Raw genomic sequence first — 16,404 nt, forward strand, 5'->3', positions numbered from 1 at the left:
TGCGGTCTACCTTAATGCGCACCGCGCTTCGCAGTACGTTATTTTAATAAATAACGTATATTTTGTTAGCGAAATTCATGAGGAAGTAGTTTTTTGCCGATCGGTCACGCGAAAAGTTCAAAAGAAATTTCAGAAAAGCAGTGTATCATCTGATACATAAATGGCACTATTTTGCGCTGTGAAAAAACAAATGTGTAGTGGAAGAGGGGCCCATGCCACACGGATCTTACATTGTTTTCAAAATGGATATAACCAATAGAGAGTTTAATTATTTATACTATTATCTCTTAGTTACTTATTAAATACACAACACATATTTATCGATACAATTTTCAAATTTATTCAAAAATATTCAAATTGTAGGAGCTAATAACCAATGATTTATTCGAAGTAAAAGGTACTAAAAACTGACCTAATAAAAGTAATTTTCAGGAAAAATTTGATAATAGCTGTGATTTACCATCTAGTTAAAGTACCGCTTAAAATAATTACAGTATCGTACCGCATTTCTTATGAAAATAATTTTTCCTTCACCTCGCTTCCCTCTGAAATCAGAAAACGGTGACGCGTGCTTGTTTTCCACTGGGCTCCACGACTGTACATGCCTTTTCTTGGGCATTATGTAGATATACATCATCGTATATTCGACAAAAAATAATTTCGAGCCCTATATCGTCCTTTAAATCCCCCCGATCCTTCCGATTCCCTCGAGACTTGAGCTACCGATCCTCCACTCCATCCCGACGGTATGCACTTTTCTCGTCCAGGGTCCTAGTCCACGGGGTCGTTTAACAGCGAGGCATTCTCACAATACCGATCGGAATCACCGTCACCTTCGACTCGCGTCCTGGAGTACACCTAACCGTTCTGCAAGTTGCAAACAACCGTTCCCTACCTGCTACCGTGTAGGCGCATACATTACCAGCATCTATATATTACGCAAACGACTCCATAGAACTCGCGCGACGGCGAATGCTTTCATTCTTTGCGAGGAACCGGGGATGTCAGCGTTCCGAAGCTCACATTAGTCCCCCGTTCGGGGCCCTCGTGTTCATTCCAGAAGGTCAAGCGAGGATTCCACCTCGTGACTTCATCTTCCTCCCCCTCGGGGCCTCTCGCCGACCGCTCCAGTAATGATGCAATCGCGCAACCCTAAGTATACCCCGGTTCTGTGTTGTACATGCGGAAACATAATTTCCAGCGTCCCTCGGCCGCTCATGGTAGGTACGTCTGGCAAGCAGAGCGCTCTAAAAGTCTGCGCGTTCCTCGAACAACTAGCGGAATCTGAACCATCAAGGGGCATGTGCTCGTAGAATTGTTCTGAGTCTTCGGGCATTAGCCGATGGAGTGACTACAACTGTTCGAGTGCGCGGAAGAGAGAAATCACTTTAATACTGACTGCAGAACCTCTGTGCTATAGACAGTAAGGTCGCCTACAGCTGCTTGATGGGAATGTTAAACAAATCCCATTGTTCCCAGTATTACAAGCGCGACCTTAATCTCCCTAAGACCTCTAAACTCCGCGGGATGGACCGGTATCGCCAGGCCATTCGCGCAATCTTAATATTAATTGCATCGAGCGGCTCGCTTGTAAATTGTACACGTGCGCGCATTAGTCATATCGAAGGGGCGGCGGAAAAATTGTTTGTTCGACGGTCAGGCTGTAATTTTCAGTTTCTATTAGCATGCAGGCACGACCGAGGCCTCTTCCAGCGTTGCGCGTCAAATTGGCCAAAGAATCGCGCGGAACAAGTTCCTCGGCGAGATTAACAAACGATTTTGCTTCGAGGGATTCATTCGATGGCCAGCCGATGATTTCTAAAGTATCTTATTACTTTGCTTTATGACGAACTGCCTTTGCGAATTTCAACTCCGCGCGATTATCCACTAATTGATTCAATCTGCCTAACGAACACCGCATTGAAATCCTGCTCGATTTCGCACACGTATTAGCACCGTTAGCCTAATCGATAATGAATCGCGTCGATCTATCTCCGGCCTGGATTAAACCCGGAGATGAAATTCGTACATCTGTCCACTTGATCAAAAATTCAACGGCCAGGGCATTTGTCATAATTCCAAGCCGGCCCCGGCGTAGGACTGCGCGCTAAGACTCCATGCGTCACGAATCGGCGCCAATAGATTATATTTAAAAGGTCCAGTCGAAGTAGGCGATCGATCAGGCTGGGGAACGGATTATTAAAGCCTTCCTAAATGAACGATGATACCTTTTCACGCGGGATCCCCTCCTCCTCCGAGGCTTACATAAAGACCCCATAGCCGTGACTGTACTTAAAAAGCTGATGGTGACGTTTACGAGCTCATAAAGAGCCGTAACGCCGAAAATACGATCGGGCCATGGCGCGTTGTCCTTAAATGCCATTCAAGCTTCTCATAAGAGAAGAGCGTCCTCGCGTGGCGTTGAGTTTCGGCCGCGGTACCGCGGGATCCTCTTCTCACTTTCATGGAGGAGCCACGGTTCGGCGCGAACCCTTCATTCAAGCCAGCGTCGATCGACGGCTCCGGACGGCCGTGTCTCATTAAAGAGGCCCGCAGGACGACACGATTTACGATAATCGACGGCCGAGAGCAATTAACACCGGCAGCTCTCTTCGCGGTGTCCTCATTTAGCTCGTAGGAGTGAGAGCGGCCCTGGCTACTTGTGCCTTATACGATCGACCAGCGGATAACGACCCGTTGATTAACGATCGCCCGGCTCGACCTCGTGGAACGAGAGCCAACGGGACGATCCACGCCGATGAACCCTGACCTTCGTCGAACGACGGATGAATCCTCGAAACCGAGCGTGCCTGTTCGCCTCGTGATAGATAGTGTCACACCGGAATAGGAATCGCGGAATTATGGGCCCCGGTGGCCGATAAGCGCCGATCCTCTCTGACTGGAGCCGCTTCGAGCAGCGCTCCCTTCGCCAAACGGTTCTCCATTGATTTAATGTGTGCGATAGTGTGTTCTAAAGCGAATAGAAGCGGCTGGTTAATATTCATGCCAGCGGATTCAACGGAAGCGTGGAGAAATTTAGCGAGTCAATGAAATTTCATCGCTTTTTTTCTTCTTCTTTCTTACACTAGTGTAGGTAGGTACTGCTTGGCAGGCTGATCGCTGTTCGCCGGGGAATACCAAGGGACCACCTCGACTTTAGCTCCGTCTAGGTCTGATTAACCCTCCGTGGTCCTTCTTATAATCACAAATTGGTCATACGGAGTTCACTGCACCGCTGCGTCATTTTTTAGTTACCATTTTCGAATTTTTGAATCTTTTCACTTTTCAGTGATAATTGTTATGGAAAAAAGCGATATTTTATTCCATTTTTTTCCGCGATAAATCCCCTTCGGAAGTCACGAAGGCGCGACATTTGAACTCGGAAATTGCTCTTGGGGTGCGATACACCCTGTGTGACCACGAAGGTTAAGTAAGAGTTCCCGCGAAGAGATCGATCGTCGCGCTGGAATAGTGCCCGGGACACGAGACTCGCTGATCGTGGAATCTGTTCGGGATGAAGATCCGTACAGCGCGCGGCGAGTGGACAGTCCTGGAGGCCAGAAAGAAATATTGTTCCTTGCGGTACTTTTGATCGCTGCGCCGCGTGTCCCTCTAGCCTCCGGTCTTCGGCGTAGCCGAGTCCCGCGGATCGGTTATTTATCGGTTGCAGGAGAGACACAACCGGCCTTGGAAACGGCGAGGGACGGCATCTGACACGTCCGCTTGACCCTCGGGAGGCTGGCACAGTACTGGTCCTCGTCTCCCAGTACTGGTTCCCGAACTTTTCTGATTGCCGGCTACCATCAGCTATCTGTCAGCTGTCATTTAAAAGGGATGTCCGCCTAATGCGTCCATTCCAAGCGTGCCTATCTCGCGCGCTCCGTGAAGAACGATCGGCATGCGAGCGATTGCGTTACCCAATCTGGAATGGAGCCAGGAATTCTGTTGATACGAGCTAGGGACATGCCTCGACATCGATAGCGAAATGGCGTGAAAAATCGTGGGCAAAGGTCGATTCAACCCACCCCCATAAATTGAGCAAGAGAAATGGTTCATCTGAACGCGGCGGAACCGAAAGCGCACAGTCGAAACGGTTAAATGCTCGAGCCGGCTCGTCGAAGCCTCGTTCCCAGGCCCTGGCTACCACCTCTGACTAATGTGCGAACGAATCCCGATACGATACGTCGAAACGTGCCTCGCCGAGCAAAATTCATCAAGGATACACCTGCGGTATCTCCAGCACGCTGGCGAACTCGCTGGTTCCGCGGAACCGTCGGAACCGGCGCCGTTGTGCGCGCGGCGAGGGAAACTCGGGGGAAATTGATGACAGGAAAGTCGTGTAATTCATTGGGGCCACTGATCGCCACGCTGACGCGATTGGGAAGGTGACGCAGAGGCTCGTCCATCCCGACGACATGACTAATGTCCTGGCGCGGCACCTCTTGGCGGGTCTCGAGGATAACACCATAATCCGTCTGGTAACGTACTGTTAACGCGCTGGGACACGAGGCGCGCGATGTCCATTCCCTCTGGGAAGGAGTATGTTCGGCAATGATGAGGAGGATGTAAGTGGGGCTATGCTTGTCAACTTACAAGGGAATATCGTGAACCCGGAAATTCAAAAAATTCTGAACCTGTGTAAATATGTAGGGAATTTCCTCCTGATTACGACGCAATTTTTGTTTACTGCCCAAATTCACTCTAATGGGGTGTAATTGACCCCTGAAAATTCGGTTATTTTCCAATTTTGTGTGATAACTTGGGAACTGTAAAATAATCTGTTTACCAAATGCTAGATCTAATTAAAAAAAGTAACTTTTGCCTTGAAACTTTTTTTCTATCTCTTACAGTCTGCAAGTTACAACAGAAAATCGAAAAATAGCCGAATTTTTCAGGGGTTAATTTCACCCCCTTCGAGTGAATTTGGGCGGCAAACAAAAATTGCGTTGTAATCAGGAGGAAATCCCCTACATATTAACAAAGTTTCGGAATTTTTTGAATTTTTGGGTTCGGGATCTTTCCTTGTTAGCCACTGTCTCGCGGTCCTGGGCATATTTTCAGTGGCACTCGTGTGTCGGGTAACGAACAGTGGCGTTCCCTTGGGAAGATCGAAGGTAACCGAAAGAAAATATACGGCAAGGGAATGAAGTATCGCATTGTGTATGCCCTGCCGAATACGACGTAGACCCATTTGTAGGTTTTAGAAATGGAAAATCAGCTGGAAAGCAGCGTATCTCGGGGCATTAAAGTGCGCCAAGTCGACACGCTCGCAAATAGCGTCGCAGGTACCGGTTCCTTAACGAGAGACCGCCATAGGATAATGCTTGCCCGTTTATCAAGATTTAAGTGTTTGACGTCCCTACTGTGCGAGGCTCGCTGGAATGCCTGAAAATGTGCAAAACGTGTTATTCTGGAAAATGCCGTTTCTCGATGGATCCTTAAGGAACGGCGAGCCACCGCCGTCATTTTTCACCGGGCGGCCGTCGACGACGCGGGGCTGTTTTAAAACGAAATATGGATTGCATTAATCGCGGAACGATCGCGACGTAACAGCGCGTTATCGACGGGCCGTTTTATTGCGAAGTTTAGAACCTAATAACCCTTAAGATTCGCCAGGAAAAACACTGAATCGAAAAGAAGAACGCGCGGATTCCCCGGTTCCAGGCGGACGCTGAATTCTTTTACGGCGAAGTGAAATTTATGCGACAGGACCTACTAACCGCGGGAGTCGTCTGGCTGATGTGTTTCTCGCTTAATAGCTCGATAAATCTCGAAATTTTTGGGTGGACAAATTTATTCCGCGTGCGCGGCATAAAAGGCACCCTCTTAGCGGACCTAACGCCAAGCCTGACCGCGCGGTGTCGAATATTAAGGTCATCTAACGTCAAATTTATGCGACGAATTAGAATCAACCGTTCGAATGGTGCGGAAGCTGTAGGCGGCGAAACGACGAACGTGTGCTGGCTCCGCGTTTAAGGGTACCCTCCGGTCGAGACGCTTGAAAACTACGTGATTTTCATGAATTGAACAAAAAGAAATATGAACTAATAAAGTCCGAAAAGCATTTTTACTCTATGTCGTTCAGTTTCTTCTTCTGAATTCATGAAAATCGCGAATATTTCAAGCGTTTTGACCGGAGGGTACCCTTAATATACGAGTAGAAGCTTGATGGCCGCTGTATTTATATTACGTAAGAATATAAAAAATCATTGTGCATGTGTCTTCAGTGGCAGCGCAATATAAAATAAAGTTCAATTAAAGGGAACGCGACGTGCCTCTTCCTTCGCGAGGATTCGTCGATGGACGCGCCATCCATTGCAGCCGAATGCATCGCAAATCATGCACGACTGCCTTGTACAGCGATCTAGGCAGCGAGATACGAAACGGAGAGACACTCGACAAGCAGAATCCCCAAGAACTTGGCCAATTGGCCTGGTCACGCTTAGTAGGGCATCATTGTTCCTCGCGGCGAAAGCTCGAGGGAGAGTCTCGTAGATCTTTCGATTCTTCTCGATCGTATACGCGAGTTCGTAGAAAAAGTACACCTGGGTACCAAAAGAGAAACTACCACCAGCCGGATTTACATGTCCACAGACCCGAGGCCAGGACCCCGAGCACTTAAATACAGTTGAATCGGCGGGTGCTACAATTTCGCAGGGGGACTGCGTACAGTTTCGCGGTTGCCTCGCTGCAGATAGTCCCCCTCGGCAAAAGCGAATTTGCGCGAAAGTGCATTGGATTACATGTAACGAGGAGTTTACGGCCGATTAGGTATCCCGAGAAGAAGCTGCTTCTGCGGGCGACTCAGCTCGCGCACTGGAATCACGAGGCACCGGGTAAATTGCGGCTCGTGTTCCTAATGGTTTCATCCTTCTCCTGGCCTTAACTTCCTCGGCAACTTACCGAACCCGTTTACTTAATGCATTAGAAACTATTCGCGACGGATATGAATGAACCCGGGAACTTCTATTCGTTGCGCGTGGTACAACAGTAGTAGGATAAACTCGGGTAAGTCCGTGATTGTTCTTGAATTTCTCTATTAACTGCTAATATTCACATGTTCTGAAAGTGAGTCTAGGATATAACGATAGGTCAGACATCCTACGAACAAATAATAGGTTAACAGAAATTTATTAAGTATATTTAATTGTAAATATACAAAATTAATTTTCTCGCTGGCACGATATATATTCACCAGCACAACAAACATCCAAACACACTTTCGCATTTACTATATTAGTAAGATAAACAAACGACCGTCCACAATTAGCACGACGAATTTCCCAAATGATGCGTTACTAGAACAAAAACGCTCTCAATCTATCACACCAACTTCAATTGACTGATTCTTTTACCGCATCATAAACTAGAGATACTAAGAAACAGTATCACGGAGTAATAATCATCATGGACTAAGCCGAGTTTACCCTATAGCAAGACGGATTCTAAATGAAATTTGAGATAGAAGTCCGATAGACGTTCAGAGTGTTCCGACAGACGTACCACTATGAACGTCTATCGAACCACTCTGAACCAGACTGAAATTTGGATTTCTCCTCCTGAAAACTCAAATTTGATTTAGAAACCGTCTTGCTACACTACTCGCAGCTTTCCCCCAAGTTTCTCCAAGTTGAACAGCAACGATTAACACAAACAAGAGTCGTATCAGCTGCGTCTGATAGCTCTCCGCCAGAAAAGGATTCCACCTTCCAGTGGAAAGCTCGAGATTTATGAAATCGGTGACGCGTTCGCGCTCCCTCCGCGCTCCTCCGCTCCCCGGTGAAACGGAACTTTATTGCTGCACAGTAACCGTGCAAAATCGCCGCGTTTATTGCCCCGATTCGAGAAACTTTAAAGCGTAGTCGTAACTCTTGGCGTAGAAAGTGTGGCGTTCCTCTTCCTGCGGCTGGCATCCGCCACGAGAAACCGTCCTCCTCGCTCTCGTTTTCTTCTCCACAGGTTCCGCTATTAAGAATCGAAATCGGCAGCGTTCTTTTCGTGTTGCTCGGTTATTTTCACGAGCGACTACCGGGTGCAACGTTCTAAGACCGGTTCTATTCGGTATCTAATTATTCCACTCGTGAATTTCGTGAGCCTGCCGAACGAAGCTGGTTATATCGACGAGCGTATTAACATTTTGACGAGCGGCGTGCTCCTTTCTCGACCGCTAATTACGAATCGAACCGCATGCCCGCCAATGATCCTCGGCTGGCGATCTCTATACGTACACGGAAATCGGGTTTCAAATTTCGGGAAGACGTTGATACGAAACGAGGTAATTTCGTATGGTAATATGCGAATCTTCAAAGATCTTGAATTCGTTACAGGTAGCCAACGCAGTTACAGATGTCTAATTCAATTCCAAACGATTTTTATTACCAAACATTATCGCGTTACGGCGTCTTCTTTCCTTTCCCTGTCGAATCTCACCGGCACGTTCGCTCCGACGAGGAAAAAGACGTTTCGTCGAAATGTCTGCACGCCCTCCGCAGCGCTTTGATTGCCGCATCGAAAGGAGCTTCTTTGCTGAAGGCGTTCGTCGCCGACGCCACCTTCTTCCGCCGTGTAATTGCAGTTTGCGCAGATGACTGCAAGCGACACTCGGCCTGGAAATTACAAACTGTCCCGCGAATCCGCCGAATCGTCGGTTAAAATGGCACGCGAAATTGCGAGAGGAAAGGGAACGCCTTGATCTTAATTTATGCTCCCTCGAAGGAAACGCCGCGTTTTCGGAGCGCATGGGACTCGAGCAAAGCCTGAGTTATACATTGAGTAAACTCGAAGGGTCCTCCTCCGATTCGCTAAATGCACATACTTACTTTAATGATTCTAGAGTGCAACGTCGCTGGTTTTGTCAGCAACGCAGGTCAGATAGAGAGGGTCCCGTACGTTTTCCTGCCTCAGCGTGGCCAGATAATCTACCCACACGCTGAAATTCGTTTCGAAGGTGAGCTCGCCCCTTTCTCTAGATCCACTAACGGACTCCGTGTCGCGTAATTGTCCACCTAACGCGATCCTCGCACCTTTCGATCCCGAGCATTGCTAAAGAAGCTATTTCTGCACGGTGGATGCAGGGGTAACGACCCCGGTGTGCGGAATCACTGGCGCTCAGCAATTAGGACGATCCGGATGGTCCGAGCTGAGGAACCTCTCGGACACGGAGCCACCCTTCAGGCTGTTTCGTGACGAGGGCAGGACGTTCCTGCAGGTTGGTAACGTTGCCCTGCGTCGAATAAATAAGTCATTGCGCTGTCGAATAGTGAGATCATAATTAGCCAAGTCTCTGAAGCCCACCGAAAGGCTATTCCTGCGAGCAGAGCGATGTGTCCAATGTCCTTTCGGCTGCCAACGAGTCCAGTCGAGGTAAATCAAGAGTTTAAAATCAATGCGGCAAAGATCGTAATCCTCCAAATTGTGTCCGAGTTTCGAGTATCGTTACAGTAAGCAGCGAGAAGTTGAAATTGCTGGAGACATCGATTCTGCTGGCTGATCTAGTTTGACATTTCCCCGCGACGTTCTGCGCGCCTCGAATCATTCCCGGTGCAATATTCAATTGCAGTGGATCGGCGAAGCAGGGTTGAAGGAAGCAGCCGAAGGTCGAGTGGTCACAGCGAAATTGGTCTGCAGGGACGCCTCTCCGAAATCGAACCTACCCTCTGTGTTCACGCCGTGCGTGGCCTTCAGGGTGGCTGGTTCACCCTCGAAAAGCAGTCAGTACTCCAAGCGTTCTCCCTTCGTTTCACGCGCACCTCTATCGTCGGGTGTTCCCAACCCATTTCTCCCTCTGTCTTCTGCGTTCTCATGCAGACGTTCGAGAAGTGATGTTCTCCTCAACGACGCAACTCTCCCAAGGGCTCTCCACCACGGAATACACAGCGATCGGCCTCTCGTCCGTGATCCTGGCCCTGATCTACGTCGCGAGCGTGTCCTTGTACCTCCACAGCAAGAAGAGCAAGAGGAAGATCGTCGAAGAGCCGGAAATAAGCTTGACGCCTGGCCGCGAAGTCAGCGGATTGGTGAAGAACAACCCTTTGCTCAACACTTCCAGGCACTTTGAGAGCGACACTAACAGCGGCCTGACGGAAAGCGATCTTGGGGACGATCTTCCTACAAGCGACAGTGAGCAGGGCTTCGAGAACGTGAGTACGATACACATAAGAGGTTTCGATATTACTTCTAGTTGGTCGGGGATGGTTTTATTAAACTTCGTCGGTCGTGAGCTAGCGAAGCGATATTTCAAATTGGAGAACGTAGCTTGATCAGAAAATACAGTGAAACTTAAGATAGAGTATTGTAGGGCAAGAGTGCGCACTTAAAGTTTAGACTTCCCTAAAATCCTTGGTATTGCACTGATAGCACATATCATTGCGTAAGAAATAACTACTATACCTTATTATTCGATAGACAGTATCCTTGCCCACACAGCTACTTTTTTCATTTTTTAATCAATCCTGTTATCTGTGAGGAGAACTGAAAACTTCTATTAGTTCTTTTGAATAGAAGAGTTTTAGCTCTTTCAGACGACATATTAATTAAAATATTTACTGATAAATTGATAGGAATAATATTGATTCCTAAAAATGAGAATATTACATCGGAACTGACGAATTCAGTACCTACTTACCGCATTGTACGATAACAAAACGAGGCACAGCTACAGAATTCGACACTGGTGACTCTACCTTGATTGACAGTTGCCTGTCAATCACCATTGGCAACTGCCACAACTCAAACAACGAAATTCGCATGTTGCGAACTATTACCTACGTATACTCTACTGAGCAGGTAACTTCAGCCATCATTCACCCGCACTGCGTTTATCTGGAGCAATCCGAGATCTGCTTCGGCTCTGGATCGATTTTGGGCGAGAGGTTGCCGGAAGAGGATGTACGTGTCGTGGAAACCGCAGACAACCCTCACCAGCAGGATATCCCTGTGTTACCTGGGGCCCAGAGGAGAAAGTTATACTTCAACCCCGCGTATTTTGACAGGCAACTGCTATTGGTAAGCTGTTCGTTCATTGAGTCTGTCCCTGAGACAATTTCCCCATCTCCTGTGCCCTTCATCGCGTACTCGGATGATCCTGAGGTAATTTAAAGACAGCCCGGTATCTTTCTAGGCTCCCCCTCCAGCTGCAATCGAGTTCCTTTTCAAGATTCGGGAAGTAATTTCTATCGCGAAGCACAAAATGGCTGCGAAGAGATTTGTCCCTACCCTCGGCGGTGAGTTGCTCGTCCCCTCTGTTAGAGAGACAGAAGAAGGATCGTTTAAGAAACGGTAAGGAGAGGATTTACAGTTTATGAACGATTCAGGTATCCCGGAGGAGGAGGTCGGTTCGGATCGTTGCGACTCCATGGGCAAGAATCAGCAGCGGTCTGCGTCCAGCTCGATCACCAAGTCGAGGAAGTCCCAGCGATGCACCGGGTGCCCCGGTTGCATCGACTCATTCAAAAACACTGCAGTTCTAGAGACCGACAGAGCGAGCCCGGGCGAGAGCAAGGTGCGAGCGTGGTTGGAAGACGTCACGACCCCTCAACGACGATGGCGTCACGCCGATGAGGCTAAGAGAGGCACCCAAGAGAACACCAGGTCTTTCGCCAAGAATTTCGAGTACTTGAAGGAGTTGGCCAAGCGAGATTTCGATCTGGACGTGAAGAGCTTGACGGGCCGGGGCTTCTCCCCGTGGAAGGTGAACCTACCGATGCTGAGGAGCTTCCAGAACGTGGCGAGGAGCGAGATCCTGGAGACGAACGACCGACACAGCATCTCCAAGCGGTCTACCAAGTCCATGTTCGAAGAGCCCAACTACTACGGCCAGAGGAACGGGGATTCTCCGACCGGTTCCAGCGGCGATGACGCCGTGAATGCGAAAGTGAGGAAGGCTATTGAGAACTCGTTCATCAAGCAGATGGAGGAGAACGCTGCCCTGCAGGAGAAAGCTGTTGAGAAACGGGCGAGAAAAGAGGAGACGGCTATTGTGACTGAAGGCGGCAAGGAGGCAGGGGAGACGGCGGCGGACGAGAGTTCTTTAGAAGATCGAGGGACGAGGTCGAAAGCGAATTCGAGTCCAGCGAAGAAGGAGCTGCCGGACATGATTAACGAGCTTCCCAACGCGAAGAACACGGCGAAGCGCATAATGGACGCTGTGATTCGCGAGATGGTGGACGCGAAAGTGCTGGAGCAGCACATCAGGCCGGAGAACGTCACCGATTACGAGGTGGACAGCTTGGAACGGTCCAAGTGTAGCAGAAAGTCCTCGACTTCCCCGGAATCCACGGACCAATCGAGCCCGGCGTTGTCCACGGCCCTGCCAATGGACGAGGAGTTGACGATGCAGAACGCGGTGATCAACACCAGGACCGGCGAGATGATGAAGCTGAACAAAGAGGTGCTGGAGAGGAATTACTACAACAGTCTGCCGGAGCTGATCTCTTCGCAGAGGTCCGAGAGTTACTCCTTGGTGAGCGAGGTCTACGTGAACGACGGCTACGACAGTCCAGCCTGCAGCGACGACTCCGGCCCGGAGATCCGGTACGAGCCGGAGAACCCGGGGCATTTAACCATCAAGGTGCAGGACTCGCCGGAGAACTACGTGAAGCAGGACGAATCGGAGTACGAGCCGGACACGCTCGACAGGAAGCCGATGAAGCTGAAGATCAACGACGACGTCAGCTACGAGAGGGAGCTTCCGGACGAGGTCTACGTGGACTCCCTCGAGAGACCAGCTCAGATACTGCTGAAGAGCAAGGGCAGCTTTCGCGACCAGGACCCCGCGAAGAATGGTGACTACATGCAGCGAGGCTACGGCAGCCTCCGTGAGATCTACGAAGCCAGGCTGAAGTCGAACGTCAGAGACTCCAGTCTGAACGGTAGCAACGGGTCGTTGAACAGCCACTTGGAGCGCACCGAGTCCTGCAACAAGGGCAAGTATCTAACGCCAGAGACCAGGCAGGCGAGGAGGCAGAGGCAACCGAGCAATCAGCCGGACGTGGTGCCGACGCCGCCTACGGACGAGATCTACCAGCAACCGAAACCCCCGCGGCGCGTCAAGGATGGCAAGCCGTCACCCAACTCGTCAAAAAACCTGTGGGACAGGAGCCCTGCCGAAGCGAGTGACCCTACGACCAGCAACGGTGCTTCTGTCCCCTGCCACGATTCCAACGTAGGGACCACTGATTCCTGCTCCTGCAAGGCACATTCTGACGGATCGACGACGCGGGGTAGACGCCAGCTGCAGAGCTGCGCCAGAAACAGCTTCTCGCGGGGGAAGTCGAAGGCGAACTTCGACCAGGCGCAGGAGAACTCTCCCGTAGTCTGCGGAGGCTGTAAGCAGAGACTTGCCGCACCGAGGAGCAGCGGCGGCTGCCAGGGGGACAGGAGGAGGCTTCTGGGACAGTGCGACGCTCGTGCAACTAGCTCGATGGTGAAGGATTCTCAGAGGAGGCAGGAAGAAGCGCACTCTTGTCCCAGGAAGCACTCGACCAGGCTCTTCAGAAGCTGTGAATCGATAAGCAATTCTGCGAACCGCTTACCCGAGAATGCGCAGCCACGGGCGAAGGTGGAGGACAGCGGCTACTTGAGCAGCACCGACAGCAACGGCTCCCACAAGCGATTGCTGAGGCACGAGGTGAGCAGCGTCTCGGAAACAGATGAAACAGAGTCCGTCTGCGACGGTGCTAGCGAAAGCGGCGCTGAGAGCGTGGGCACCGACAGCGTGTTCTTCGGCAACTTCCGCAGGCTCTCCGAGTTCTCAGGCTTCCCTAAGAGCCTGGACTCCGGTCTCGAGATGGGCGCGCGGAACGCGTACCTTCATCCTTACAGCCGCAGGAACGAGAATGGAGTTACGGAGAGGACGAACTTCAGCACCAGCGACAGCGAGGCCGAGAGCTTCGTCACTGTCCTCCCGCCCTGCGGGACCATTCGAGAGCCAGTTTAGCTTTAGCAAAGAGCTTGCAACGAGCATTGTGATGGTAATTGTACGTCCCATTTTAACCAGACACCCTGTACATACTTCAGTATTATTATATACATTTGGAGTGCATAGAAATCAAAACTGAATTGCCATCCACCTAGGTAGACATCTTTTAGCATGGCAATATATTCCGTCTAACGTTTCTATTCTTGCCGGATGGAATGTTTGCGGCCAGTACGTTAACATTGTAGAATTAACATAGATATTATAGTCGATTAACTCGTGATCTGCTACGTCTCTTTTAGTGAACGTTTCGTTTAGGTAATTGAGTTTGAAAGGCGGCGCGTTCAGAAGTTCGTCAAGCGGGTAACACGTGTAATTAAAGTCCACTGAGACAACTTGTTCTTTTAGACTATTAAAGCGGCTAGCTGACACGTAAATCACGGAGCGACACGGGCACCGCTGTACGCTTCGCATTTATTTAGCTTCTTCTATTATAATAAACGGCAAGTCCGGCGTAGAATTTATTTGCAATCTTAAGTTATAGAAATCTAATATATTTGTATGAATATTTTCTACGAAACATGGTCGGCCAACGTTGCTTGAACATTGCCATCGTAGGATTTAGCTTCGTTATAAATTGGCCGGAAGTGCAATATTAGATTTTAACGAGGGGCGTAATAGTTAATTTTTTAAAGGAATGTTTGCATTCCTATTAACATGCTGTGTAAATAGCAGAACCTTGGCGATTAGAAGTTAATTGCTAGTCGATACTATATTAACTTCCTGAAGAAACTGTAAAGAGGTGGTACTGTATGCGGCAAGCGAGAAATATGCAATATATTTCTCTGTGCCCGGCTCCAACCCCGAAGGTGGATTAAAAAATGACAAAAGAATCATAAAAGTTTGCTCCAGGTGTAATATACGAATTTAGACAGATGATTTTAATTATTTTTACCGCGAACTAAAATATAACGATATCTTGCCGAAATGGTATTAAGATTCTATACTGTTCTTTCATCAACGTTATGAAATGTTATTGTTGTTTCTCAGTTTAATAGTAGTTTAATTTCGTGTAGTCTCGATGATAAACACCATCCCATCGCGCACTATATTTATTTATCTGTAAATTAATCTCGCCTACTCGAAGAGTACGGTGTTGCATTTGTTGTTGGAAAGAGTTACGCTTCGTTTAGCGATGGCATACACTATAAAACAGAGTTAACTATAACTGTTACTAGCGACTTCATATTTAAATTCACAGCATAATATATCTTAGCATATACGTTCATTATTGTGTTAATTTATTGCAATTTATTATATCGATACTAGGAGAAAGGGAAAACATTTTAAATAATTCCCACGCGACTTGTAGTAAAATAATGGCTCTTATTTTTATACTGGAAGCGCATGCTTCAAATGTACCTGCCAAATGTATATACAAGATAGACATTAATATATTGAATTTTTATAATATATTCACTACGATGCAGTAGTACTATTTTATATAGCGCTTGCTAATGTGATGAACATGCATATATATATTTATTATCGTTCGCTGTTTAATCTTTCTTTTGTGCGTTTAGTAGTCGTACAGTCTCCTAATTCATTACAATTAATTTTATTAATAACTACCTCCAACTTACAGTTAAAGAATGTGTTGTAAAACGAGCTGTATGCAAGAGTATGCCGATTTCTTTATTTCTATACTTGCTTGCAATCTGGGCTCCTGGGCCCCTTCAACAGGCTCTGAAAATCATTCTGCAAGTATTCTTTATAATAAAGTTGCTTATTCGTTGCGTAAAAGTGCCTTTGAAATATTAATTCAAATCATGGACACAGAAATGCTAGCGGCGCGTAGCGGCGAACAGGGTAAACTAAAATGGGTATTGCGTTGCTATATATAAACTGGCGCTGGCGTGTTCTGACGCCCAGTTTTTCAGTATCCGTGATGTTCAATGATTGTTCACAACTAATTAATTGTAAAGGCAATCATCACCAATTACGCTCAGATCTATACTTCGAGACGCAATAATCAAAGTACACAAATTCATTTTGAAAAAGCTACAATTCCGAATTTGGCAGAGAGGGTTCATCTCACGCCCCAGATCACGCTGCTAGAATGAAGTAACACGTTCAATAGTTTATTTAGATGCATTCTGAGGTCCTAGGCCTATTTGTGAAGTCCCTGTCGATTACGATGCAACAATAATTAGCAAAGGAACCATTTATTTATTGTTAAAAATACGATTTAAAGACTCGACAAAGTGGGCGTCAAAACACGCCAGCGCCAGGCTATTGTCAAACAACTGACGATTTGAAATATTTAAAAGGCTTTTGCTATAGAGCAAATTTGTTGAAAACGGTTGCATAATCAGTTAGAAGGCTTCCGCAAGAAATGTAGGGTCTCAGGTTGTAAGTGAACAAATAAATTTCTGAATTTCGCTCCTTTCGGATAAGTGTAATGATTTTTGTAAGTCTTGATGTACAAT

At 48.0% G+C, this 16,404-nt stretch overlaps 1 protein-coding gene across 2 annotated transcripts in view; it reads left to right on the forward strand.

Moving 5' to 3' along the window:
• Positions 1 to 15,153, forward strand: part of LOC143376277 (uncharacterized) — a 50,779-nt gene extending 35,626 nt beyond the window's left edge. For both annotated transcript variants that reach the window (XM_076826409.1, XM_076826410.1), the window contains 7 exons: positions 8,834 to 8,947; positions 9,075 to 9,208; positions 9,560 to 9,710; positions 9,808 to 10,139; positions 10,786 to 11,004; positions 11,120 to 11,222; positions 11,313 to 15,153. In XM_076826409.1, the coding sequence (XP_076682524.1) occupies positions 8,834 to 8,947; positions 9,075 to 9,208; positions 9,560 to 9,710; positions 9,808 to 10,139; positions 10,786 to 11,004; positions 11,120 to 11,222; positions 11,313 to 13,936 (3,677 nt within the window). In that variant the 3' untranslated portion in view covers positions 13,937 to 15,153. The remainder of the gene's footprint in view (positions 1 to 8,833; positions 8,948 to 9,074; positions 9,209 to 9,559; positions 9,711 to 9,807; positions 10,140 to 10,785; positions 11,005 to 11,119; positions 11,223 to 11,312) is intronic.
• The last annotated feature ends 1,251 nt before the right edge of the window (positions 15,154 to 16,404 follow it).

The sequence above is a fragment of the Andrena cerasifolii genome, chromosome 14, assembly GCF_050908995.1.
Source record: "Andrena cerasifolii isolate SP2316 chromosome 14, iyAndCera1_principal, whole genome shotgun sequence".
NCBI classification, from domain to species: domain Eukaryota; kingdom Metazoa; phylum Arthropoda; class Insecta; order Hymenoptera; family Andrenidae; genus Andrena; species Andrena cerasifolii.